Consider the following 26,521-nt stretch of genomic DNA (forward strand, 5'->3'; position numbering starts at 1 on the left):
TTATCATTCAACCTTGTGTCAAGGATCAACAGCTTTACAAATTACTTATAGGTGATGTCGTGTGTGTGCGTGTGTGCGTGTGTTTTTTAAGTAACACAATTTTCTCCTGTCACAGCTGTAATTGGGTCCCTAACTCAACACTGAGCTCATCAGATTTAACCTTGTACAGCCCCCGCCTCATTCCTTCTCTCTTCTCTCTTTCACCCTTTTCTTGTTCTCTCTCCATATCTCCTCTGGCTTTTCACACACAACTACACATTTAAAAACATTATTTGTGTATTTGCATAAACAGCACAGCTGTTGTAACAGCTGACTACCCACTGGGCACATACAGTGGGGAAAAAAAGTATTTAGTCAGCCAGCAATTGTGCAAGTTCTCCCACTTAAAAAGATGAGAGAGGCCTGTAATTTTCATCATAGGTACACGTCAACTATGACAGACAAAATGAGAAAAGAAAATCAGGAAAATCACATTGTAGGATTTTTAATGAATTTATTTGCAAATTATGGTGGAAAATAAGTATTTGGTCAACAACAAAAGTTTCTCAATACTTTGTTATATACCCTTTGTTGGCAATGACACAGGTCAAACATTTTCTGTAAGTCTTCACAAGGTTTTCACACACTGTTGCTAGTATTTTGGCCCATTCCTCCATGCAGATCTCCTCTATAGCAGTGATGTTTTGGGGCTGTCGCTGGGCAACACGGACTTTCAACTCCCTCCAAAGATTTTCTATGGGGTTGAGATCTGGAGACTGGCTAGGCCACTCCAGGACCTTGAAATGCTTCTTACGAAGCCACTCCTTCGTTGCCCGGGCGGTGTGTTTGGGATCATTGTCATGCTGAAAGACCCAGCCACGTTTCATCTTCAATGCCCTTGCTGATGGAAGGAGGTTTTCACTCAAAATCTCACGATACATGGTCCCATTCATTCTTTCCTTTACACGGATCAGTCGTCCTGGTCCCTTTGCAGAAAAACATCCCCAAAGCATGATGTTTCCACCGCCATGCTTCACAGTAGGTATGGTGTTCTTTGGATGCAACTCAGCATTCTTAGTCCTCCAAACACGATGAGTTGAGTTTTTACCAAAAAGTTATATTTTGGTTTCATCTGACCATATGACATTCTCCCAATCCTCTTCTGGATCATCCAAATGCACTCTAGCAAACTTCAGACGGGCCTGGACATGTACTGGCTTAAGCAGGAGGACACGTCTGGCACTGCAGGATTTGAGTCCCTGGCGGCGTAGTGTGTTACTGATGGTAGGCTTTGTTACTTTGGTCCCAGCTCTCTGTAGGTCATTCACTAGGTCCCCCCGTGTGGTTCTGGGATTTTTGCTCACCGTTCTTGTGATAATTTTGACCCCACGGGGTGAGATCTTGCGTCGAGGGAGATTATCAGTGGTCTTGTATGTCTTCCATATCCTAATAATTGCTCCCACAGTTGATTTCTTCAAACCAAGCTGCTTACCTATTACAGATTCAGTCTTCCCAGCCTGGTGCAGGTCTACAATATTGTTTCTGGTGTCCTTTGACAGCTCTTTGGTCTTGGCCATAGTGGAGGTTGGAGTGTGACTGTTTGAGGTTGTGGACAGGTGTCTTTTATACTGATAACAAGTTCAAACAGGTGCCATTAATACAGGTAACGAGTGGAGGACAGAGGAGCCTCTTAAAGAAGAAGTTACAGGTCTGTGAGAGCCAGAAATCTTGCTTGTTTGTAGGTGACCAAATACTTATTTTTCACCATAATTTGCAAATAAATTCATTAAACATCCTACAATGTGATTTTCTGGATTTTTTTTCCTCAACTTGTCTGTCATAGTTGACGTGTACCTATGATGAAAATTACAGGCCTCTCTCATCTTTTTAAGTGGGAAAACTTGCACAATTGGTGGCTGACTAAATACTTTTTTCCCCCACTGTACATCAATTCAATGTCTATTCCACATTGGATCAACTTTATTTCATTGAAATTACTTGGAAACAACATTGGTTCAACTAGTGTGTGCCCAGTGGGTATTCTTGTTTTTTTGTTGGCATCTGTCCAAAGTCATGGGATGGCATATCGCTGCAGAATGCTGAGGTAGCCATGCTGGTTAAGTGTGCCTTGAATTCTAAATAAATCACAGACAGTGTCACCAGCAAAGCACCCCCACACCATAACACCTCCTCCTACAAGCTTTACGGTGGGAACCACACATGCAGAGATCATCCATTCACCTACTCTGCAATTCACAAAGAGTTGCAAATATTTGTTGAAATTCTTTCACTAATTTACAGTTGAAGTCGGAAGTTAACATACACCTTAGCCAAATACATTTAAATTCCGTTTTTCACAATTCCTGACATTTAATCCTAGTAAAAATTCCATGTCTTAGGTCAGTTAGGATCACCACTTTATTTTAAGAATGTGAAATGTCAGAATAATAGTATAGCTTTCAGCTTTTATTTCTTTCATCACATTCCCAGTGGGTCAGAAGTTTACATACACTCAACTGGTATTTGGTAGCATTGCCTTTAAATTGTTTAACATGAATCAAACGTTTCAGTTAGCCTTCCACAAGCTTCCCACAATAAGTTGGGTGAATTTTGGCCCATTCCACCTGACAGAGCTGGTGTAACTGAGTCAGGTTTGTAGGCCTCCTTGCTCGCACACGGTTTTTCAGTTCTGCCCACACATTTTCTATAGGATTGAGGTCAGGGCTTTGTGATGGCCACTCCAATACCTTCACTTTGTTGTCCTCAAGCCATTTTGCCACAACTTTAGAAGTATGCTTGGGGTCCATTTGGAAGACCCATTTGCGACCAAGCTTTAACTTCCTGACTGATGTCTTGAGATGTTGCTTCAATATATCCACATCATTTTCCTTCCTCATAATGCCATCTATTTTGTGAAGTGCACCAGTCCCTCCTGCAGCAAAGCTCCCCCACAGCATGATGCTGCCACCCCCGTGCTTCAAGGTTGGGATGGTGTTCTTCGGCTTGCAAGCACCCCCTTTTTCCTCCAAACATAACAATGGTCATTATGGCCAAACAGTTATATTTTTGTTTCATCAGACCAAAGGACATTTCTCCAAAAAGTACGATCTTTGTCCCCATGTGCAGTTGCAAACCGTAGTCTGGCTTTTTTAGGGCGGTTTTGGAGCATTGGCTTCTTCCTTGCTGAGCGGCCTTTCAGGTTATGTTGATATAGGACTCATTTTACTGTGGATATAGATCCTTTTGTACCTGTTTCCTTCAGCATCTTCACAAGGTCCTTTGCTGTTGTTCTGGGATTAATTTGCACTTTTCGCACCAAAGTACGTTCATCTTTAGGAGACAGAACACGTCTCCTTCCTGAGCGGTATGACAGCTGCGTGGTCCCATGGTGTTTATACTTGCGTACTATTGTTTGTACAGATGAACGTGGTACCTTCAGGCATTTGGAAATAGCTCCCAAGGATGAACCAGACTTGTGGAGGTCTACAAAAAAATTATGAGGTCTTGGCTGATTTCTTTTGATTTTCCCATGTCAAGCAAAGAGGCGCTGAGTTTGAAGGTAGGCCTTGAGATACATCCACAGGTTCACCTTCAATTGACTCAAATGATGGCACAGTCAACTTAGTGTATGTACATTTCTGACCCACTGGAATTGTGATACAGTGAATTATAAGTGAAATAATCTGTCTGTAAACAATTGTTGGAAAAATTACTTGTGTCATGCACAAAGTAGATGTCCTAACCAACTTGCCAAAACTATAGTTTGTTAACAAGACATTTGTGGAGTGGTTGAAAAACGAGTTTTTAATGACTCCAACCTAAGTGTATGTAAACTTCTGACTTCAACTGTAACTGATGTTGTTCTATCTCTGGTCTTAACACACATGGACCCAGAACTTAATTGAGCATCTGTTCTGTTTATTTTAGAGACACATTTTCCATTTGAAAAAATTCCCATCACACAATTTGTTTGATTTTAAATGTAACATTTCATTTATTTTGGGCTATTTACTTAATTTTCTGTTTTAATTAAATACATAATTTGAAGAACCAACATAATTGTTGCAATTCATATCTTGCAGTAAAATACTTCAATCTCAAGAGAAGACAGGTTAAATATTTTTTTTAAAGTTTAATGTTCTCTTACTTAGAAAATAGTCATAGGCCTAAACCTAGACCATATCCCAAAAAACTGACAATACACTGAATTCATACATTTTCAGTATTTTAAATTGTGAACACAATACCACAACACATTTTTCCAATCTGGGAGGTCAACTCCATAATTTCAGCTGTGTATTTCAGATGGAATCAAGGCATTCAAATGTACCAGAGGCCACTAAAATAGAGCTTGTTCGGCAAAAAAATCTTAACTACAGAAAGAGAGATGGACGGATGGACAGACATACAAACAGACAGAAAAGGCAGGCTTTTCTGTGGGCATAATAAGCAGGTTTCAAATGAGATGGTGCAGACAGTTGAACTCTGGCTGCCTGGGAGCATGTTCCAGTCACATCTCCTCGACGGTCTCTTCTGAGCTCTCAGAGACTCAAGCTTTCTCTAACCCTGTATGGCATGTTCACTGTGATTCAGTCTTCCCTCACTCTCTGTATGTCTGTTGGCCATGATGACAAGTCATGTTGCCAAGCATCTGTCACCAACCTTTCGAACTCCAGCAAAGCCCCGTGGCAGTTCCAAGTCTGCTCTTAACACCAGAGCTCACAAATAGAGGTGGGAAACACAGAGCAGAGAAGTACTGAAAAAACAATACTCATATATTCCATAGGATTAAAGATAGCTCATTAAATGTCTCCTTCTCTCTCTCCCATAACAAAACAAAAGATGTCAAATTTGCAGTTTCACATGTAAAAATTGCATTTTGAGCTTACATTTCACTTGACACCCTATTTTCCACATGTATTAAATGTAGAATTCACATGTTAACACCACCTTTTCACATGTGAGAAGAAAAACATGTTTTCACCTCATGTAAATTGCAGTTGCACATGTGAAATTTGCGGTTTCACATGTGAAAAACTTTATCATGTGAAAATCTCACGTTCACATGTGGAATTGCAAGGTAACATGTAAAAAACAGTCACGTGAAAATCAAACTGCATTTTCACATGTAAGAAAACTCCACATGTGAAAATCTCACGTCCACATGTGGAATTGCAATTTACAGTGTCACATGTAAGAAACATTCAAATGTGAAAATCTAACTTTCACATGTGGAATTCCAAGTTCACATGTGGTGGTGAAATAGTGTTATTCTCCTCACGTGAAAAGGTGGTGTTAACATATTAACATCTGTGTCTCCTTATTTATTCTGTTTAACATGTTAAAACATTTGATGTAACATTTTTCATGTGATTTGTTCAAAACCACTTGTTTTTTCACGTGTTCTTTTCACATGTTATTTTCTTCATGTTTTTTTGTGACGGTCTCTCTCTCACTTCACTGGCCACTCTTTTCCACTCTTCACACACTCTTCGGCTTGATTCCAGATTGAAGTGTATTTCCTGTATGAGACGTGTGCTTCCTTTCCAGGGGTCATTGAGCACTTCCTGAAGTATGACACAGTCTGCTTTATGAGTCCGTAGGGAGAGAAAGTACAGGGATAATATTACACCAAACACATGCCAACGATCTCTGTTATTGAGCTTTTCAAATAAAAAACTCAAAGCACTCATTTTAATAGCCCTTCATGCATTCCTGCTGTATATTATATATTATGTGTGTGTCTCATATGCCACCCTAATGCTTATGCAGTGCACTAATTTTGACCAGAGCCCTATGGGTCCTGGTCAGAATTAGTGAACTAAATATGGATTAGGGTGTCATTTGAGATGTTGGCTTTGTGTATTGTGTACCAGTATATATTATCTTGTAGTAGATATCGCTATTCACTATAAGTTTGTACTGCACAATGTATCATGCAGTGACTAGGCTTAAGTTGACAGCATGCACTTCTTTCTAAGCTTTGAGTTGTGGGTGACCTGACTTAGACAAGCGTGATGTAGGTGAGTTCTCATGTTACAAGGAGCTTGGTCTGGCTTGCTTTGGTTATAAAAGCAACGGGATCGACAGGATTAAAGTGGGCCCTGTATCTGAGTGAATTCACAATGAATCACACACACACACACCCACACACACACCCTGAAGGCTCAGCACAGTTTTTACCCATGAAGGTAGGTTTGTTTTGGTATGATGTCATAGCCTGGCTGTCCCTCTGCTAGTTCCATATTCTGCAGATGGGTCAGCTCTTAACAGATAGCCTTTATTTCAGACAAAGAAATTATGAGAAATACGATGGGTTTAGCATGAGATACTCAGTACATTGTATTTTTCTTTCCCATCCTTGTCCAAGCATTCAGTTATTATCAACAGGTAAAACATATTAGAACAGCAGAGAGCTTATTCTACAGCTGTCGAGGCATAAACACACCTCACAAAAGACTGGGCTTCCGTCCCACTCAGGGAATAGAAACAAACGCTCCAAACATCTGGGCTTTTTCTTTTTCACATTCATCCCCCTCTTCTCAGACTGACTTCTATTCTGCTTTGTGTACATATCTTGTGTTAAGATTCTGCTGCTTTACTGTTACTTTTCTCTCTGAGGCCTCTCTCTTTCTTCATTTCTCTCTCTCTCTCTCTCTCTCTCTCTCTCTCTCTCTCTCTCTCTCTCTCTCTCTCTCTCTCTCTCTCTCTCTCTCTCTGTCTCTGTCTCTCTTTGTCGGTCGGTCAGACGTTGGGGCTTGTGATATCTGGCCGGCTGCCCGGTGCTCTCTTGGCAGCCACATTAGGAAAAGGCCTCTTTCTCCCTGTCTCTCTCCCTCTCTCTATCTATGTGTGTCTGTTGGAATGGCTTTATTTATCCTAACACAGATTATGTGGATTCAGGGTACTCGGAGGACATGGTCTGCAGTTGATGTGGTAAACATGTAGCTACAGTGTCTCAGCTTAGACATGTTTATATTCCAAGCAATGCTACTTTGAAATTCAAAATACCACTTTGGATTTGATGCATTCACACCTACGGTAAACAATTTGTACCGTAACAAAGAAACATCCAAGCTCTTAATGAAATGACATTCTCTCTACATGATGTACCTCTCAACATGTCAAACTGGAGGAAAATAACATTAGGAGAACAAAGCTTTTATGACTGATGTGACAGTCTACAAATAGACTCTCTTCTTGTGCTAGCCTGTGCATGTGATGTGGTTGGTTTGTTATAGGACAGGCGAAGGACAGTGGTCTATAATCATGTATGATAGCATCAATACCTGGTAGACTGATACTGTAACTGTATGTTGGCGCCAGCATCTTCAGTAGGGCCTAATGGATTTAAAGGTAATTGATATGTATGACAACATGCATGGTTTATTTGATAAACAATACTGTAATTTAATTAACTCTCCCTCCTTGTTGAAGTGTTTCATATTTTACGCCCTGGGTAAGATATGCTGCTAAAAACAAGGGTGTTTTGTGGTTCTATATATTATATTTGTAATGTCCTTATATGAAGCTAGTCATTGAACCCTTTTCAGTTCTATTTAGCACAAATTTATTTTCATATATATTTTTTTTTACCCCCGTTTTCTCCCCAATTTTGATCTTGCCTCATTGCTGCAACTCCCCAACGTGCTCGGGAGGCAAATGTCGAGTCATGTGTCCTCTGAAACATGTCCCGCCAAACCGCGCTTCTTAATACCCGCCCACTTAACCCGGAAGCCAGCCGCACCAATGTGTCGGAGGAAACACCGTTCACCTGATGACTGAGGTCAACCTGCAAGTGCCCTGCCCACCACAAGGAGTCTCTAGAGCGTGATGAGCCAAGTAAAGGCCCCCCGGCCAAACCCTCCCCTAACCCAGACGACGCTGGGCCAGTTGTGTGCCGCCTTATGGGACTCCCGATCACAGCCGGTTGTGATACACCCCGGTATTGAACCCGGGTCTGTAGTGACACCTCTAGCACTGCAATGCAGTGCCTTAGACCACTGCACCACTCGGGAGGCCCCAGCACCATTTCTTCTAACATTATGGAACATATCGTGTATGACTGTGAGTTGAAGTGAGTCATTTGTTTTATTTGTTTGTCTGTAGCTGTAGTGGTAAATCATGGTTAATAAGTGATAAGCAGTAATGGGCAGTCACAACCATCATGGGACTTTTCTTAATTGTTTTATTCTGTGTTGTTACAGCATTTAACCAACATAATGCATAGTGCATTTAATGTAAAAAAATATATATATATTGAACCCGAAATCAAAAACGTTGATTATTTTGTAATAATCGAACCGAAACCGAACCGAACTCAAAAAACACTAATCGCTCAGCAGCATTAACACACACACACACACACACACACACACACACACACACACACACACACACACACACACACACACACACACACACACAGCTCTCTCGTGGACCACTTAAGCTCCATCCTCTGTGACTCACAGTGGACAGTCTTCCTCCAGTTAGAGCCCTTGACCCAGAATGCTGCTACAGAGTTAAGGCCAACTTCCCCCTACACCACACATTGTATACTCTATAAACTAGCACTTAGACTGGACTCACTGTATAAGGTCAACATGGCAGGCAGTCTCAGTTGTAGCCTCACTTCTATACAGATTTCAAGTGTGTGTTAAGCCATTATGTAATACACACCTACCAGAGGAGGCTGGTGGGAAGAGCTATAGGAGGATGGGCTCATTGTGATGGCTGGAATGGAATAAATGGAACAGTAACAAACACATCAAACATATGGAAACCACGTTTGACTTTGTTCCATTCATTCCATTCCAGCCATTACAATGAGCTTGTCCTCCTATAGCTCCTCCCAACAGCCTCCACTGACGCCTACAGTACTGAACATAGACAAATTATGTATGATGAAACTTGTGTAGTGCAAAATTATTTAACAGTTTTATGAGAAATGCTAGCTGTCAGTATATTACTTTGTTTGACTTAGCCTTTAACCTGAACAATTTGTTTGGGTGTTCATGTACATAAATTCGTAGTCTCTATGTCAAACCCTCCATGTGCAGGTGGGCTGTTCTAAAACGTTTCGTGATACACTCTAAACATGATGTTGCTTTTGGCTGATTTAATGCTACCATCTGGCAAGCATAACTTCATATGCTTATGAAATAATAAACAAATGTGTAAATTGTGCTGACTGTAAGTAGTAGTAGAGCTTGGTTTGATTGTGGTGCTCAACCAGTTTTATATCCACGTGTCAGAACTGGCTTAAAGGGTTGCTATGTAACTACCTCTGATATGCAAATAAGCATGCAAGTCAATTAGCCTACTTAGCAAATAAGAGGCTATGTGACATTATCATATCATATAGGCTCACATATTCAACTCTTGTGATCACCACATAGTGTTGCTTATGTTTCTATTACAGTTTGTTACCTTTTATTTTGAGTATCAACTGTGTTGATTTGAATATGGAAAGCAGCTGGTTACATTAGATGCTGATCTAATAATAATCGGCCTGCAGTAATACAATCCAAAGCTGTCAAACCTCTACTTCACTGGAATGAGAAATGTTGGTCTCCTAGACATATTTTACATTGTTTACATTATGGGTTAGCCTTCATTGTCGACAACAGACAGACTCCTGTTCCATAGGATTCAGTCATGTCTGCCTGTATCAGTTAAAGCTACTGTCTCACGTGATACAGGAGACCAACAAACGTCTACAGGTTGCGCGCGCAAATACCATTTGAGATGCAAAAATACCATCTGGGACGCAAGCACTTTGAGGTTCGCAGACCACGCAGCGTCAGCGCCCATAATCTGCAGCTGGATGCTTCTCATAGGATCCAGGCCTGTCTGTTACTATTCCAAGGTTGAGGAGAAGACTGGCGCCTCAGTCAAGGGGTTTGGAATAGCTCGGATGTTGAGGCTAAAGTGTTCATTTTGTAATATGACACCCTCGTATAGGTTTACCACTCATTCAAGGCTCTATAGTCTATAGTGTGTATATGCATAGGCTTCTTCATACATTAATCTATTATCTTACAGTAAATAGAAGGTAATGCATTTTGACATGTTATCGTATCATGGCTAAGTCATGCTATCCTGCCTTCATCATGAGGCCTTTGAGTAGTTTTACTAGCTACTCTACACAGGAAGTCTGTGTGAAGTGTGTGTGGAGCTCCCTGCTGCACATAGCCTCAGGATGCTAGCAATGCTTAACTGCTGCTGCCACAGACTGTATGTGAACGTAGCCTCAGGATGCTAGCAATGGCTAACTGCTGCTGCCACAGACTGTATGTGAACGTAGCCTCAGGATGCTAGCAATGGTTAACTGCTGCTGCCACAGACTGTATGTGAACGTAGCCTCAGGATGCTAGCAATGGTTAACTGCTGCTGCCACAGACTGTATGTGAACGTAGCCTCAGGATGCTATCTATGGCTAGCTTTTGCCACAGACTGTTTATGACCATTTAGTGTGTGAACATACGTAGCCTCAGGATGTTATCTCAGTACAGTTACGGAGTGTAATATCTCTTGGTCGCCTGAATGAATGAGACAACGATGGCAGTTTGATGGAGAAATTTATTACATAATCACAGCAGGATAAATATGACCGCGCACACACACACACACACACACACACACACACACACACACACACACACACACACACACACACACACTGAAGGCTCAGGGTCCAAGGGGAATAGTTAGGGTGCCTGGGGCGTGCCTGGCCTGCTGCTAGTTCAGGAAGGTCATTTATGGTCTATCACAGCTGGATTCTCTTCTCCTCACATTCCTTCACACTGGGTACACAGCTACTTCTTACACACACACACACACACACACACACACACACACACACACACACACACACACACACACACACAACCTGAGTTCTCTTAGCTGTATTTTGTGAAGTTTTCATGTGTTCCCAAGCCCCTACTACCACTGCACTTAAATCACTGGCAAAGCTTTTCTCAACTCAACAGTAATGCTTTAATTGACTTTAATTATGTACCATTATGGATCTGTTCAATGGGATCCTCATGTGATGTTAATGTGCTATTGAGCGTTCCTTCATCCTAGCATTCTCTTCCCATGCTGGGCCATTATCCCCCCCTCCCAGTGTTTCAGCCTGATACCAGATGCTTATAGCTCTGCATGCAATGAGCTTCTGTGCGTTGTAGGAGCTTAAACAGAGTTGTAGTTGTGAAGAAACAGGACTTAATATTACTGCACATACAAATCCTCTACACAAAAAGTGGTGATCCAAACACATTAAAAAAGAGGCTTGTGTGTTTATGTGCATGTGTGCTTGTCAGTGCGCGTGTGTGTATTCAAGCCTGTGTCTGTAAGTGTACGTGGAAGATGTTGTCTGTGTCTCTCTCCTCTCTCCTCAGAGTACTGAGGAGTCTCCATCTTGGCACCGTGCTGTTGGCCTTGGGTTTGGAGAGGCTCCATGTAAATTGCCTGTAGGATTTGGAGTGGCACGTCATGTGCTGGGCTCTATTAACACAGGGGCCTTGTCCCAAATGGCACCCTATAGGCTCTGGTCAAATGTAGTGCACTATAAAGGGAGTAGGGTGCCATTTGGGACTAAACCAGACTGTGTGATGCTAATCCATACTGATCATCTCAGTCTCAGCTAGAGCCGGGCTGGCACATAAAGCAGGTCTGGGGATATTTAGAGAAAACCTCAGAGTTATGGCTGACCTCACTGACTCCAACTCTAGCCCCTTTTCCAAATCTCTCTCTCTCCCTCTCTTTCCTTCTCTCCCTTCCTCTCAGCTCAACTCTCAGGGGCTCAATAGTTGATTTAGAGGTAGGCTAATTTCAATTTCCTCTCCCAAATTCTCCTGGATTTCTCCTGCAGTGGATGCAGGGATCTTTTGTGTCTGGTCGTTATAGACTGAGGCCCAGTGTGTCAAGAGTATGACTGGGTGTATCAGGTCAACCTAACAATCCTCAAAAGCCCTACCACATCCCAAGATTTTATTGGGACTAAAACAAAAATGTCACACAGATGAAGGGACACCAGAACTTGAGATCTGCCACGTTCCTACTTTTCCAGATAGAAGAGGGCGAGAGAGAGAGTGAGTGATGAGGTAATTGTGGTGTTTATAAGTAACAAGAGAGTCATCACAGTCACACACAGTCACACTCAGTCACACACAGTCACACCATGACTTTCATACCATCCAAACACACAAATCTCACATTATAGAGATGGAACACTGACCCATAGACAAGAGGTGAAAGGTGAACTACTGTGTGTCATGGTTAGTTCACATCCAATGGCTTGCTGTGTGTGTGACTCGGAGTGTGATCAACTGGCTCAAACTCTCTCTGCAGGGTCTAAAACAGTGAACAGAGTGAAGGTCTTGACTCTAACACCTTTTAAACAAACAGTGGACTTGTTCTAATTTGTTTGTTCTGCCTGGCCTGCAGTGTCTTGGTATTGCCACACTGTAAAAATAGAAAGACTCAAACCATGATTGTGTAATGAAGCCATGAAAAGTAATGCATCTAACCTGAGATCTGGTGTTTGAATGTAAACCCAATGGAACTGTTATGATACACAGAAAGCATTTAAAACAGAATAGAAGTACTCTAAAACACCTAAAGTGGTTATTTTGGGGATATTCAGTACATTTAAAAGGCAGCATCAAAAACACACAAAATGTCTCTCATACAATCAAATGGTTAAGAAATGCAAATGGTTTATAGCCTAAATATTGATTGATGATAAGGGCCTATGGAAAATATTTTTTGTAGAATTCCACCTTTATTTTGACAGATTATGATCAGGAGGATGACAGAGGAGTGAAAGTGGGACAGGCGGAAGCGGGAATTGAACCCCCGACTTCTCAGGCAGTAAAATTGTACATTTCATTGGAATTTCACACACTCAACACAACCACACTGTAAAAACAATATTATGGGGTGAATTGAAATTGACTAAAAAAACAAACGAACATGTACTTAATAAAAATGTATGCAAGTCGTTTCAATGATTTCTTAATTTAATTTAACCAAAACATTTAAGAATAAATCCAACTTAATATGTTTCTCAAAATGTAAGTATATTTTATATGAGGATAACCAAAGATAAAGATAATTGAGTGATTTAACTAATTAGAAGTCTGGTTTTAATCTCCTTGCACTTCCTATCCCATTGGTCACACATTGGTTGAATCAACATTGTTTTCACGTCATTTTAACAAAATTACGTTGAATTAACGTCTGTGCCCAGTGAGATCTTGCCACTTGGCTCTGTATTTAGAGTATGCATGTTTGAAGAAAGAAAAGTCTACTTTCTATATTAGTATTAAGCAGCTTGAGGTGTAATGGATCATGATGAACGGATATCAAAACCATCAGACAAAATTACGTTAAATGATAAGACGACCCATTCCCACATTCCAACTTTTAATGGTAGAGGCATACCACCCTACATCCCACTGCTGACTTACCTCTGAAGCTAAGCAGGGTTGGTCCCTGGATGGGAGACCAGATGCTGATGGAAGTGGTGTTAGAGGGCCAGTAGGAGGCACTCTGGTCTGAAACAATATCCCAATGCCCCAGGGTGATGATTGGGAACATTACCCTGTGTAGGGTGCTGTCTTTCGGATGGGACGTTAAACGGGTGTCCTGACTCTCTGTGGTCACTAAAGATCCCATGGTACTTATCGTAAGAGTAGGGGTGTTAACCCCAGTGTCCTGGCTAAATTCCCAATCTGGCCCTCATACCATCATGGCCACTTAATCATCCCCAGCTTCCAATTGGCTCATTCCTTTCCCCTGTAACTATTCCCCAGGTTGTTGCTGTAAATGTGAATGTGTTCTCAGTCAACTTACCTGGTAAAATAAGGGTAAAATAAATAAACAAATATTCTGGATTGGGCACTGTGCTCAACAATGCCTGCCAAAATGGGTTAAACTGGCAAATGATCAGATACATAAATCAATGAAAATACTCCAGAAGACGTGATGTAATTCTGCACTAGACAGGATGTGAAACACCATACGTGTTTAGAAGCTTTAGAGAGAGGAAACGACACCAAACACAACTTGAAACACCAAAATAGGGTTTTCAACCTCTTCCGGTAGTGCTCCCAGTCCCTGGCAAGGTGTTGCACAACACTTGATTAAGTGGTGTTACAACACACGTTGTCATGTTTCAAAACACTTTGATGTGTTTCAACACTTCTGCAAAGTGAAGGTTTTGTCTCCTTCAAGTTGGTGGCAGCTCAGTTGCCACTAATTTTTGTGTTACAAAGGACTTCATTTTAACAGTGCAGGAGTTTGCCCATATTAAGAACATCCTTCAACTTCCATGAGTAGAGCGCCTCTATTTGATCATGACTATAGACTGTGTGTAACTAGAGCACATCTGTACACGGTCATCATCATAATTTCCCATGTGACCCAAACATGTCTGTGCAAGCTTACGGATACACAATTAATGACTGTTTGGGCCTTTAGGGACATAAACTCATCAACACCTTATCTCTGTTTGGCAATTCTGTCTAGGCAACACAATGCATTGTTATCACCTCTTAACACGACTCAACTGACACAACAGCCATTTTGTGTCTGGCGTTCCAGGTGTTAATAGACCCTGGACACTTTTATCGACCATCTCTGACTGCACTGTGCTGTGTCAATACATGTGGCTTGGAAAGTCACATTTGCAAGGGTCTGATTTGTTTAATATCTCCTTCTGTTCTCACTGAACTCAAAGATCATCTTCCAAAATTCCCCAGATTCCTGTCGGACGACGAATGCATTTGTTAATGACAAATATCTATATTATTTCTCACACAACATATCTGCAATAGAATCAACGTCAGACTCCTTTGGTGTCTGTGATGGTGTTCCTTCCTGTCCATAATAATGTCTGCCCAATGCTATCTTGATTCATTCTACTACACAACTAAAACAGGGAACCTGTTGCTCTTGAACACTGTCTTTCTCTCAGACACCTCCGTCTACTCCATCTGCGTGTTAAGAGATGGCATCGTTATGTTGTGAATCAACTCTTTGCTTCTCAGGCAGGCAGCATACTGGCCCCCCTCAGGGTTGTATGCAGAAGTCTTTGTGTGGTCCCACACTGGAAGCAGCTCCTACCAGCACAAAGAGACTGCTAATGAGGTGAAGAGACTGGGCCATTGTCTGAGGAGATGTTGTAAGAGTGTACAGACGAATATTAACCTCCTTAGGATGAGATAAAGAGACACCTGTCGAGACGAGACGAGGGTGGCGGATTGTGATGATGGGGGTAATAATGGCTGAAGGAATGAGGTAGCAGACAGTGTGACACAACAGGTCACTGGGTCAACACAGGGGATCAGAGATTTCAGGTTTTTCTTCTCTTGAAGAGACTACATCACTCTTGGTAGCCTACTTTGTCACTGGAGTCATTTGTTAAGACTAATAACTAGATTCATAACAAGAATGGGTGGCTTTGTGAAGGCTTTTTAGGGCTCAGGAAAGGTAAAGCTCTTATCTTAATTGACTGCTTTAAGCACGTATTTCACATGCTACTTCAGAGTAACAATTAAGGTATTGAATAACATTTAGGAGATGTTCACTTTTGGTGTGTTTGAACTTGTCACCTGACGAAAGAGAACATTAAATAGTTGGGTGGTCTGGGGGGGAAACAGAAACAAGTGGAACACTGGACATTTCTCACAGAAAGAACAATGTTCACTTTAGAGAGCTGGAGCTGCTTAAAGATTAGTATTTTTTTATCCCTCTGCATAACCTTTTATATGGGTTGCGACCCAAATGGCACCGTAGTCCCTTGATAGTGCACTACTTTTGACCAGGGCCGATATGGAATAGGGTGCAATTTGGGACAAAGACATGATAAATGAACCTCGGGTTGACCATTTCAGCAGACTATCCTTGAGTTACAGTGGGGAAAAAAAGTATTTAGTCAGCCACCAATTGTGCAAGTTCTCCCACTTAAAAAGATGAGAGATGCCTGTAATTTTCATCATAGGTACACGTCAACTATGACAGACAAATTGAGAAAAAAAAATCCAGAAAATCACATTGTAGGATTTTTAATGAATTTATTTGCAAATTATGGTGGAAAATAAGTATTTGGTCACCTACAAACAAGCAAGATTTCTGGCTCTCACAGACCTGTAACTTCTTCTTTAAGAGGCTCCTCTGTCCTCCCCTCGTTTCCTGTATTAATGGCACCTGTTTGAACTTGTTATCAGTATAAAATACACCTGTCCACAACCTCAAACAGTCACACTCCAAACTCCACTATGGCCAAGACCAAAGAGCTGTCAAAGGACACCAGAAACAAAATTGTAGACCTGCACCAGGCTGGGAAGACTGAATCTGCAATAGGTAAGCAGCTTGGTTTGAAGAAATCAACTGTGGGAGCAATTATTAGGAAATGGAAGACATACAACACCACTGATAATCTCCCTCGATCTGGGGCTCCACGCAAGATCTCACCCCGTGGGGTCAAAATGATCACAAGAACGGTGAGCAAAAATCCCAGAACCACACGGGGGGACCTAGTGAATGACCTGCAGAGAGCTGGGACCAAAGTAACAAAGCCTACCATCAGTAACACACTACGCCGCTAGGGACTCAAATCCTGCTGTGTCCCCCTGCTTAAGCCAGTACATGTCCAGGCCCGTCTGAAGTTTGCTAGAGTGCATTTGGATGATCCAGAAGAGGATTGGGAGAATATCATATGGTCAGATGAAACCAAAATATAACTTTTTGGTAAAAACTCAACTCGTCGTGTTTGGAGTACAAAGAATGCTGAGTTGCATCCAAAGAACACCATACCTACTGTGAAGCATGGGGGTGGAAACATCATGCTTTGGGGCTGTTTTTCTGCAAAGGGACCAGGACGACTGATCCGTGTAAAGGAAAGAATGAATGGGGCCATGTATCGTGAGATTTTGAGTGAAAACCTCCTTCCATCAGCAAGGGCATTGAAGATGAAACGTGGCTGGGTCTTTCAGCATGACAATGATCCCAAACACACCGCCCGGGCAACGAAGGAGTGGCTTCGTAAGAAGCATTTCAAGGTCCTGGAGTGGCCTAGCCAGTCTCCAGATCTCAACCCCATAGAAAATCTTTGGAGGGAGTTGAAAATCCGTGTTGCCCAGCGACAGCCCCAAAACATCACTGCTCTAGAGGAGATCTGCATGGAGGAATGGGCCAAAATACCAGCAACAGTGTGTGAAAACCTTGTGAAGACTTACAGAAAACGTTTGACCTGTGTCATTGCCAACAAAGGGTATATAACAAAGTATTGAGAAACTTTTTTGTTATTGACCAAATACTTATTTTCCACCATAATTTGCAAATAAATTCATTAAAAATCCTACAATGTGATTTTCTGGAATTTCTTTTCTCATTTTGTCTGTCATAGTTGACATGTACCTATGATGAAAATTACAGGCCTCTCTCATCTTTTTAAGTGGGAGAACTTACACAATTGGTGGCTGACTAAATACATTTTTTCCCCACTGTAACTCTACCCCCTGTCCTCCTGTCCTTCCAGACACTGTCATGCTTTACTGTAACATACATGGTTATTTTACAATGGAGGCCTTGTTTGTAGGTGGTGGTGGAATTTTAAGATTATCCATCACCAACACTGTCACACTCAGCCATGGTCCTGCTGTCTGATCTAAGGACATAGAGTGAGGGAAAAAAGTATTTGATCCCCTGCTGATTTTGTACGTTTGCCCACTAACAAAGAAATGATCAGTCTATAATTTTAATGGTAGGTTTATTTGAACAGTGAGAGACAGAATAACAACAAAAAAATCCTGAAAAACTAATGTCAAAAATGTTATAAATTGATTTGCATTTTAATTAGGGAAATAAGTATTTGACCCCCTCTCAATCAGAAAGATTTCTGGCTCCCAGGTGTCTTTTATACAGGTAACGAGCTGAGATTAGATGCACGCTCTTAAAGGGAGTGCTCCTAATCTCAGCTTGTTACCTGTAGAAAAGACACCTGTCCACAGAAGCAATCAATCAATCAGATTCCAAACTCTCCACCATGGCCAAGACCAAAGAGCTCTCCAAGGATGTCAGGGACAAGATTGTAGACCTACACAAGGCTGGAATGGGCTATAAGACCATCGCCCAGCAGCTTGGTGAGAAAGTGACAACAGTTGGTGCGATTATTCGCAAATGGAAGAAACACAAAAGCACTGTCAATCTCCCTCGGCCTGGGGCTCCATGCAAGATCTCACCTCGTGGAGTTGCAATGATCATGAGAACGGTGAGGAATCAGCCCATAACTACTCGGGAGGATCTTGTCAATGATCTCAAGGCAGCTGGGACCATAGTCACCAAGAAAACAATTGGTAACACACTACACCGTGAAGGACTGAAATCCTGCAGCGCCTGCAAGGTCCCCCTGCTCAAGAAAGCACATATACAGGGCCGTCTGAAGTTTGCCAATGAACATCTGAATGATTCAGAGGAGAACTGGGTGAAAGTGTTGTGGTCAGATGAGACCAAAATCGAGCTCTTTGGCATCAACTCAACTCGCCGTGTTTGGAGGAGGAGGAATGCTGCCTATGACCCCAAGAACATCATCCCCACCGTCAAACATGGAGGTGGAAACATTATGCTTCGGGGGTGTTTTTCTGCTAAGGGGACAGGACAACTTCACCGCATCAAAGGGACGATGGACAGGGCCATGTACCGTCAAATCTTGGGTGAGAACCTCCTTCCCTCAGCCATGGCATTGAAAATGGGTCGTGGATGGGTATTCCAGCATGACAATGACCCGAAACACACGGCCAAGGCAAAAAAGGAGTGTCTCAAGAAGAAGCACATTAAGGTCCTGGAGTGGCCTAGCCAGTCTCCAGACCTTAATCCCATAGAAAATCTGTGGAGGGAGCTGAAGGTTTGAGTTGCCAAACGTCAGCTTCGAAACCTTAATGACTTGGAGAAGATCTGCAAAGAGGAGTGGAACAAAATCCCTGCTGAGATGTGTGCAAACCTGGTGGCCAACTACAAGAAACGTCTGACCTCTGTGATTGCCAACAAGGGTTTTGCCACCAAGTACTAAGTCATGTTTTGCAGAGGGGTCAAATACTTATTTCCCTCATTAATATGCAAATCAATTTATAACATTTTTGCCATGTATTTTTCTGGATTTTTGTTTTGTTATTCTGTCTCTCACTGTTCAAATAAAGCTACCATTAAAATTATAGACTGATCATGTCTTTGTCAGTGGGCAAACGTACAAAATCAGCAGGGGATCAAATACTTTTTTCCCTCACTGTATGCAGATGAATGTTCTATTTGAAGTCCAACTGGTGTGAAACGCTGGAGTGAGTGGAGAAATAAGAGAGAGGTCAAATTAATTCAAGTTGATGTAGGCCTACAGTGTTTTTGTTAAGTTGCTGTGTATTGAAGTGTTAGTGTGTTCTGTGTTCAATTAAATGTACATTGAAGTGTTGGAGTGATCATTCAGTGGTTGTACCAGTTTGCACGTGTTTTTCCATCTGACTGTGTGTGTGCCCTCTCAGCGTGTATACCAGAGCTATGCTCAGTTGATGTGGCCAGCTGTTTATCCCTCGGGGGGCAGGTCACACTGGGGCAATACAGGGGGACAGAGTGTCCTATGGCCAGGGGAGGTGAGGGAGGGTGACAGAGTGTCCCATGGCCACAGGGGGACAGAAGGGCACAGTGGCTACACCCCAAATGGCACCCTATCCCTATAAGTGTACTACTTTGACCAAAGCCTTATGAGCCCTGGTCAAAAGTAGTGCACTGTATAAGAAAAGGGTGCCATTTGGGATGGGCCCAGTGTGTCCCATTATGTCCCCTCAACTCCTCTATGGTCATGGGACATGACACTGTAGCCCCCTATGTCCCTAAGTGTTTCACACACACAGCAGGGTTACAGGGCAGCAGAATGTGCCATCAGCTCAGTACAGCCCAGCAGGGTTACAGGGCAGCAGAATGGGCCATCAGCTCAGTACAGCCCAGCAGGGTTACAGGGCAGCAGAATGGGCCATCAGCTCAGTACAGCCCAGCAGGGTTACAGGGCAGCAGAATGGGCCATCAGCTCAGTACAGCCCAGCAGGGTTGTCAGCTGGGACAGGGCCAGTGTGTCCTGACCTCTACGGAGGTCAATAAAATCGACCTAATCTAATCTAGCTGTACAGTAGCATGAATATCCTAGGCTACACACTCCATCGCTTGGCACTGTGATAAAGGTTGAGTCCCAAATGGCACCCTATTCCCCATGTAGTGCACTACTTTTGACCATGGCCCATATGACTTTGGTCAAAAGTAGTGCACTATATAAGGGATATGGTTCCATTTGGGACATAACCTAAGCTTTTGATCCATTATGGGGATTTATTGATCTCCAATCCCTGTAACTTGGCTACTTGTCTGATTTCACTGAGGGAGATTGTTCATGTCTGGATCTGGAAGTAGACCCATGTCAGAAATTTGTTCAGATATTTGCTGTTTCTTGTAGTGGGTTTGTGGCCTGAAATGGCTTCCAGATTCCACACTAGTGAGAGATTTTCCCATCCAATTTTCTCTGATCTCTTGGTTTTCTGTGTAATTGTAACATATGTATTTTAATGTTATGAATTTTGTTCGTGTCTATGACAATAAAATAACATTACTGCTAAAATACTTCTGTGGTTGAGCTGGTTTTGAATATACATTTATATTACTTTCTTTGTCCTACAAAAACATTTTTTGCCTCACAAAAGTCAATTCTAAAGTGTATTATGAATATCATTGATATTCAAGAGCATCTATTGCAATAAACTTATTTACAGTAACTCCTATCAATTTCTCTGGTGTCAGAACTACAGGGGGCATTCTTGTACCCCCTACCTACAGTACCAGTCAAACATTTGGACACACCTACTCATTCAAGGGTTTTTCATTATTTTTACTATTTTCTACATTGTAGAATAATAGTGAAGACCTCAAAACTATGAAATAACACATATGGAATCATGTAGTAACCAAAAAAGTGTTAAACAAATATTTGTTATATTTTAGATTCTTCAAACTAACCACCTCTTGCCTTGATGACAGTTTTGCACACTCTTGGCATTCTCTCAACCAGCTTCATGAGGCAGTCACCTGGAATGCATTTCAATTAACAGGTGTGCCTTGTTAAAATAAACACTTTTTTGGTTACTACATGATTCCATATGTGTTCTTTCATAGTTTTGATGTCTTCACTATTATTCTACAATGTAGAAAATAGTAAAAATTAAGAAAAACCCTGGAATGAGTTGGTGTGTCCAAACTTTTGACTGGTTCTGTATAATAACCACAAATAGAAGGAAAATACCACACAATTATTCCGCTTTTGACTCTGGAAGCTTTTGGCCTGGCGTACCTCTCTGTTTACAATTTACAGAAAGGGTCCAGAAATGTGCATGAAGGCATTTAACCACAGACTCTATTCTGTAGTGTGGAGGGGAAAATGTTAGGGAAGGCCAGCTCGTTCGTTCGTCTATCTCTGTCTGTCTGTCTGTCTCTGTGTGTGTGTGTGTGTGTGTGTGTGTGTGTGTGTCTGTGTGTGTGTGTGTGCATTTAAAGCCCAGTAGTCAGTCAGCCATCCCCAGAGGTTACCCTAATAAGGATATGAAGGAAACGAGCTGAGATGAGATGTTTGGCTTAACTTCTGACCTGTGTGGTCTACGCCTCACTACCTGTGTGCTATGAGGGAGGGGAGAGAGAAGGACTCACTACCAGTGGGCTATGAGGGAGGGGAGAGTGAAGGACTCACTACCAGTGGGCTATGAAGATGAGGGCCCACAGAGACAGAAAGACGGGGAGATCGATAGAGAGAAAGAGCCTTTCTTCACCTTGCATCAACAGTAGTTATTCACCTTTGTGTTGCTCAAAGCTGGAAAAGCAGGCAGTTCTCATCAGATGAATGTCTGTGTATCTGTCTGTGTATCTGGCCTGAAGCCCTGCCATGGCTTTGCACACTTATCTAAATACATGGGTGGGAGACGGATTATATTTTATATTGCAATGCCAGTCTGATGGCGACAGACATGCATGTGCTCAAGTCCAAGCCCCTTTACTTGAGTTACAAGTTCTGGAACTGTGGCGACTACTTAAGTATTTTTTTAAACCTCCTGCTTTGGGCTGGATGTGTCAATGTGTAGTTCATACATGTATAATCTGTCAGCAGAATTACTGTTTTACCTCAATTAGCCACAAAACCCTTAGTTTGTAAGCGACTGTTTTCTGGAAGCTGTGTGCTGCCATTTTGAGCACCGCAAGCTTGGCCCAGTTGGGCCACCCCCCTAGCAATTTGAGTTCCAGCCAATGAGCTTCAGCCCCTCTGTATTTGAGTGACAGCTAGCAAAATGCACATTGACGAGTTGCACAGTGAAAGAAGAAGGCTGGCCCAGGCCTGCCCAGCATTATCCAATGAGGTTGCAGGGCGGGCCCAATGGCTCAGTGCCACAGCAGAGAGAGAGAGAGAGAGAGAGAGAGAGAGAGAGAGAGAGAGAGAGAGAGAGAGAGAGAGAGAGAGAGAGAGAGAGAGAGAGAGAGAGAGAGAGAGAGAGAGAGAGAGAGAGAGAGAGAGAGAGAGAGAGAGAGAGAGAGAGAGAGAGAGAGAGAGAGAGAGAGAGAGAGAGAGAGAGAGAGAGAGATGTTTGTGTCCTTCAGCTTGTATTTCTACCAGTTCATTGGTTATGTGTACCCCTGCTTGTGTAGGCAATAGTTTTGCCCAGCAATGTGGAATTTGCGGGAAGTAGCCCAAGCATGGTATTTTTACCGGGCTTTGCCAATGTTCGGTAATCTTTGTTTATGAGAGCGTCCATGCGGGTAAGGGTGTCTGTGATGTTACAGGGCCTGTAGCCTGATTCTACTCCAGATTAAGTTTGGATTGATTGAAAGGTTTGATTTTGATTTCACAACCTGTTTATTTCTGTAAAGCGTTTGTTTGTTTTGTAAGTCATTTGTATATATTACCGACAATATTATTGATCCTAAATACTGCTACCATCACTAGCCTATCCTCATTTTGTGAATATAACCACCCTTTTGAACATTATTCCTTGCATCCTATCTGCCGACCGCTACCTTTTCACACGGTCTAACATATAAACCATATTCACTATTGCTAGAGTGAACATGTTGTATCTTAACTATACATTAGGCTACTCAAAAATACAAATAAGTAGGCTAGGTCATTTGTTTGTTAAAGATATTTATATTAAACAACACCAGTCATTCAGCTCTCTTCCTACAAACACTGTCATGGTCCAGAGAGAACCAAATCAACCTCAAACTGTTACCTGCCTTGTACTCTCTCTGTATTGCCTAAGTCTTAGCTAATGCTTCCTCCCTCTCTCTCTCTCTCTCTCTCTCTCTCTCTCTCTCTCTCTCTCTCTCTCTCTCTCTCTCTCTCTCTCTCTCTCTCTCTCTCTCTCTCTCTCTCTCTCTCTCTCTCTCTCTCTCTCTCTCTCTCTCTCCCTCTCTCCTTCCTGCTCTCCCTGGTTGTAGGATCTACCTTATTTCACTCTCTGGTCTACAATAACAGTCTCACCTCTTCTCTCTAAAATAATCATGTCTCTTTTCTCTAAGATAAACCATGTTTCACCTCTCTAAGATAAACCATGTTTCACCTCTCTAAGATAAACCATGTCTCACCTCTCTAAGATAAACCATGTGTCACCTGTCTAAAATAAACCATGTCTCACCTCTCTAAGATAAACCATGTCTCACCTTTCTAAAATAAACCATGTTTCACCTGTCTAAAATAAACCATGTCTCACCTCTCCAAGATAAACCATGTCTCACCTTTCTAAGATAAACCATGTCTCACCTCTTCTCTCTAAAATAAGGCATGTCTCACCTCTCTTCTCTCTAAAATAAACCATGTCTCAGCTCTCTAAGATAAGGCATGTCTCAGCTCTCTTCTCTCTAAAATAAACCATGTCTCAGCTCTCTAAGATAAGGCATGTCTCACCTCTCTTCTCTCTAAAATAAACCATGTCTCAGCTCTCTAAGATAAGGCATGTCTCAGCTCTCTTCTCTCTAAAATAAGCCATGTCTCAGCTCTCTAAGATAAGGCATGTCTCACCTCTCTTCTCTCTAAAATAAGCCATGTCTCAGCTCTCTAAGATAAGGCATGTCTCACCTCTCTTCTCTCTAAAGTAACCATGTCTCACCTCTCTTCTCTCTAAAATAAACCATGTCTCAGCTCTTTAAGATAAGGCATGTCTCACCTCTCTTCTCTCTAAAGTAACCATGTCTCACCTCTCTTCTCTCTAAAGTAACCATGTCTCAGCTCTCTAAGATAAGGCATGTCTCACCTCTCTTCTCTCTCCCTCCCTCTAGGATCCTGGCTACTGGCTACAGGTGCACAGGTTGGAGCATGGGGACGGAGGCATACTGGACCTGGATGACACGCTGTGTGATGTGGCCGATGACAAAGACAGGGTGAGTCACGCTGTGGTCAGTGGGCTTGCCACACCTCAGGAAGCTATTTTAGCTATTTCAGGGTAAAATCATTTGCTGAGATGTCCTTCCTGCTTTACATATACCCACATCTATTGACGTTGCTTTGTGTATTAGTTTTGCCATTGGACCATGCTGAACTTCCATCATAATAATATTCCACCAGGATATGGCTCCTAGTCTTGTGGATAATACGTTTCAGTCAGTCCTCTAGCTCTTCCTACTCTTCTGGCATCTTACAATGAGTGCCAGTGTTAGAGTAATGTTTTTCATTCCATTTGTTGGTATTTTTCTGTGCTTGTAAGAAGATGTTTCCAATATCTGCTAACTCTAAACTATTACCCACAATACCTATATGATGAGTTATCTTAGGATGGTGTAGTGATTACAGCTGAGTCACTTTATTTTCCTCTCAGCTGTGATGATGCATGTTGTGTTATAACTGGACTAATTAGTCTGCCACGTCCTGCTGTGATCCCCACAGTAGGAGCCAAGTGATACCCAGGCTTACAATACTGGCAAATACTGAGCCATATTTCTCAGATGAATTCACAGGCCATTTTCTACCAGATGCTAGCTGTCTTCTCTCCTCAAAATGGAGAACTGGAGAACAAAGTGAACAAGCAAATGACAACGTCTAAAACTAGATATTTAAGTGTAAAAATAGATAACTAAATTACTTAAATGTGACACAATGCTGCTGCCTCTGGTTGAATGACTAATGAAATCTATAAAACAGAGAAACAGTCTTTGTAAACTTTGAGAGGGTGTGTTTTCTGGCTGCACTGTCTATTTACGAGATCTCTTCACTTATGAAAATCTGTTTTCATATTTCTACTGAGCAGAATCATGAGCCCCCTGCCTGTCATAAGATGCCATTGCAGCCATACTTTATGTCTACAAACACACTGCCGTATAATGGCATATGGGCAATAGAGGACCGCTGTTGACAGGGCTTCAGTGGTTTAGGTGGCTCACAAAAGGGCTTGGGTGTTGTGTTAGATTAGATCATTAATGGCACATTCACACTGCACTTAGCCAAGGGCTAAGAGCCTCATAGCACTGGGCTAAGGGAGCTTTTAGCCTGGGGATAAGTGAGTGTTCACACGTGCACATTCTAAAGTGGCTAGCACCAACCTTAACCCAGGGGCTAGCCAATCACAGAGTTCCTTTGTTACCTCATTTGAATATTCTACTCCAGAAAAGGGACGGTTGGTTTCAGTTAGCCCTGCTTGTGTGAACACAGGCTAAGCTAGCCCAGGGCCAGTCTTAACCTGGGGCTAAGAACAATGCAGTGTGAAAAGGCCTTAAGTGTTGAATCAGAGTGTAATCTGGTGTTACACTATTATAGAACAGAGATAGAGAGCGCTTTATTAATAGCAGTAGAGGTCATTCTAATCAGCTATAGTAAGAGATAGGATGGGAACGTTTGAGAAAACACATTCTCCATTTACATTTTAGCCTAGCCAAATATTAGTCCAAGGCTGTTGGACACTATTTACTTCTCCTAGTTTCCTCTGGCAAACTTTATTTGACTGCTGGCTGGTACAGTGTGTGTGTGGTTGCGTACATGTGTGTGTGTAGGTATGTGTGTGAATGTGGTTGCGTACATGTGTGTGTGTGTGTGTAGGTGTGTGTGTGTGTGTGGTTGCGTACATGTGTGTGTGTGTGTGTGTAGGTATGTGTGTGTGTGTGGTTGCGTACATGTGTGTGTAGGTATGTGTGTGTGTGTGTGTGTATGTGTGGTTGCGTACGTGTGTCTGTGTAGGTATGTGTGTGTGTGTGTGGTTGCGTACATGTGTGTGTAGGTATGTGTGTGTGTGTGGTTGCGTACGTGTGTGTAGGTATGTGTGTGTGTGTGGTTGCGTACATGTGTGTGTGTAGGTATGTGTGTGTGTGGTTGCGTACATATGTGTGTGTGTGTGTGTGTGTGTGTGTGGTTGCGTACGTGTGTGTGTGTAGGTGTGTGTGTGTGGTTGCGTACGTGTGTGTGTGTGTGTGTGTGTGTGTGTGTGTGTGTGTGTGGTTGCGTACGTGTGTGTGTAGGTATGTGTGTGTGTGG

At 42.3% G+C, this 26,521-nt stretch overlaps 1 protein-coding gene across 1 annotated transcript in view; it reads left to right on the top strand.

Annotated features, from left to right (window-relative positions):
• The window catches only part of LOC311108900 (partitioning defective 3 homolog), a gene marked incomplete at its 3' end in the record, with an annotated part of 333,622 nt that overhangs the window by 39,990 nt on the left and 267,111 nt on the right, over positions 1–26,521 (top strand). The window contains exon 2 of the mRNA XM_084151692.1: positions 24,340–24,441. Within this exon, the coding sequence (XP_084007818.1) occupies positions 24,340–24,441 (102 nt within the window). The remainder of the gene's footprint in view (positions 1–24,339; positions 24,442–26,521) is intronic.

This window comes from Coregonus lavaretus, assembly GCF_964263955.1.
Source record: "Coregonus lavaretus genome assembly, chromosome: 34".
Lineage (NCBI taxonomy): Eukaryota > Metazoa > Chordata > Actinopteri > Salmoniformes > Salmonidae > Coregonus > Coregonus lavaretus.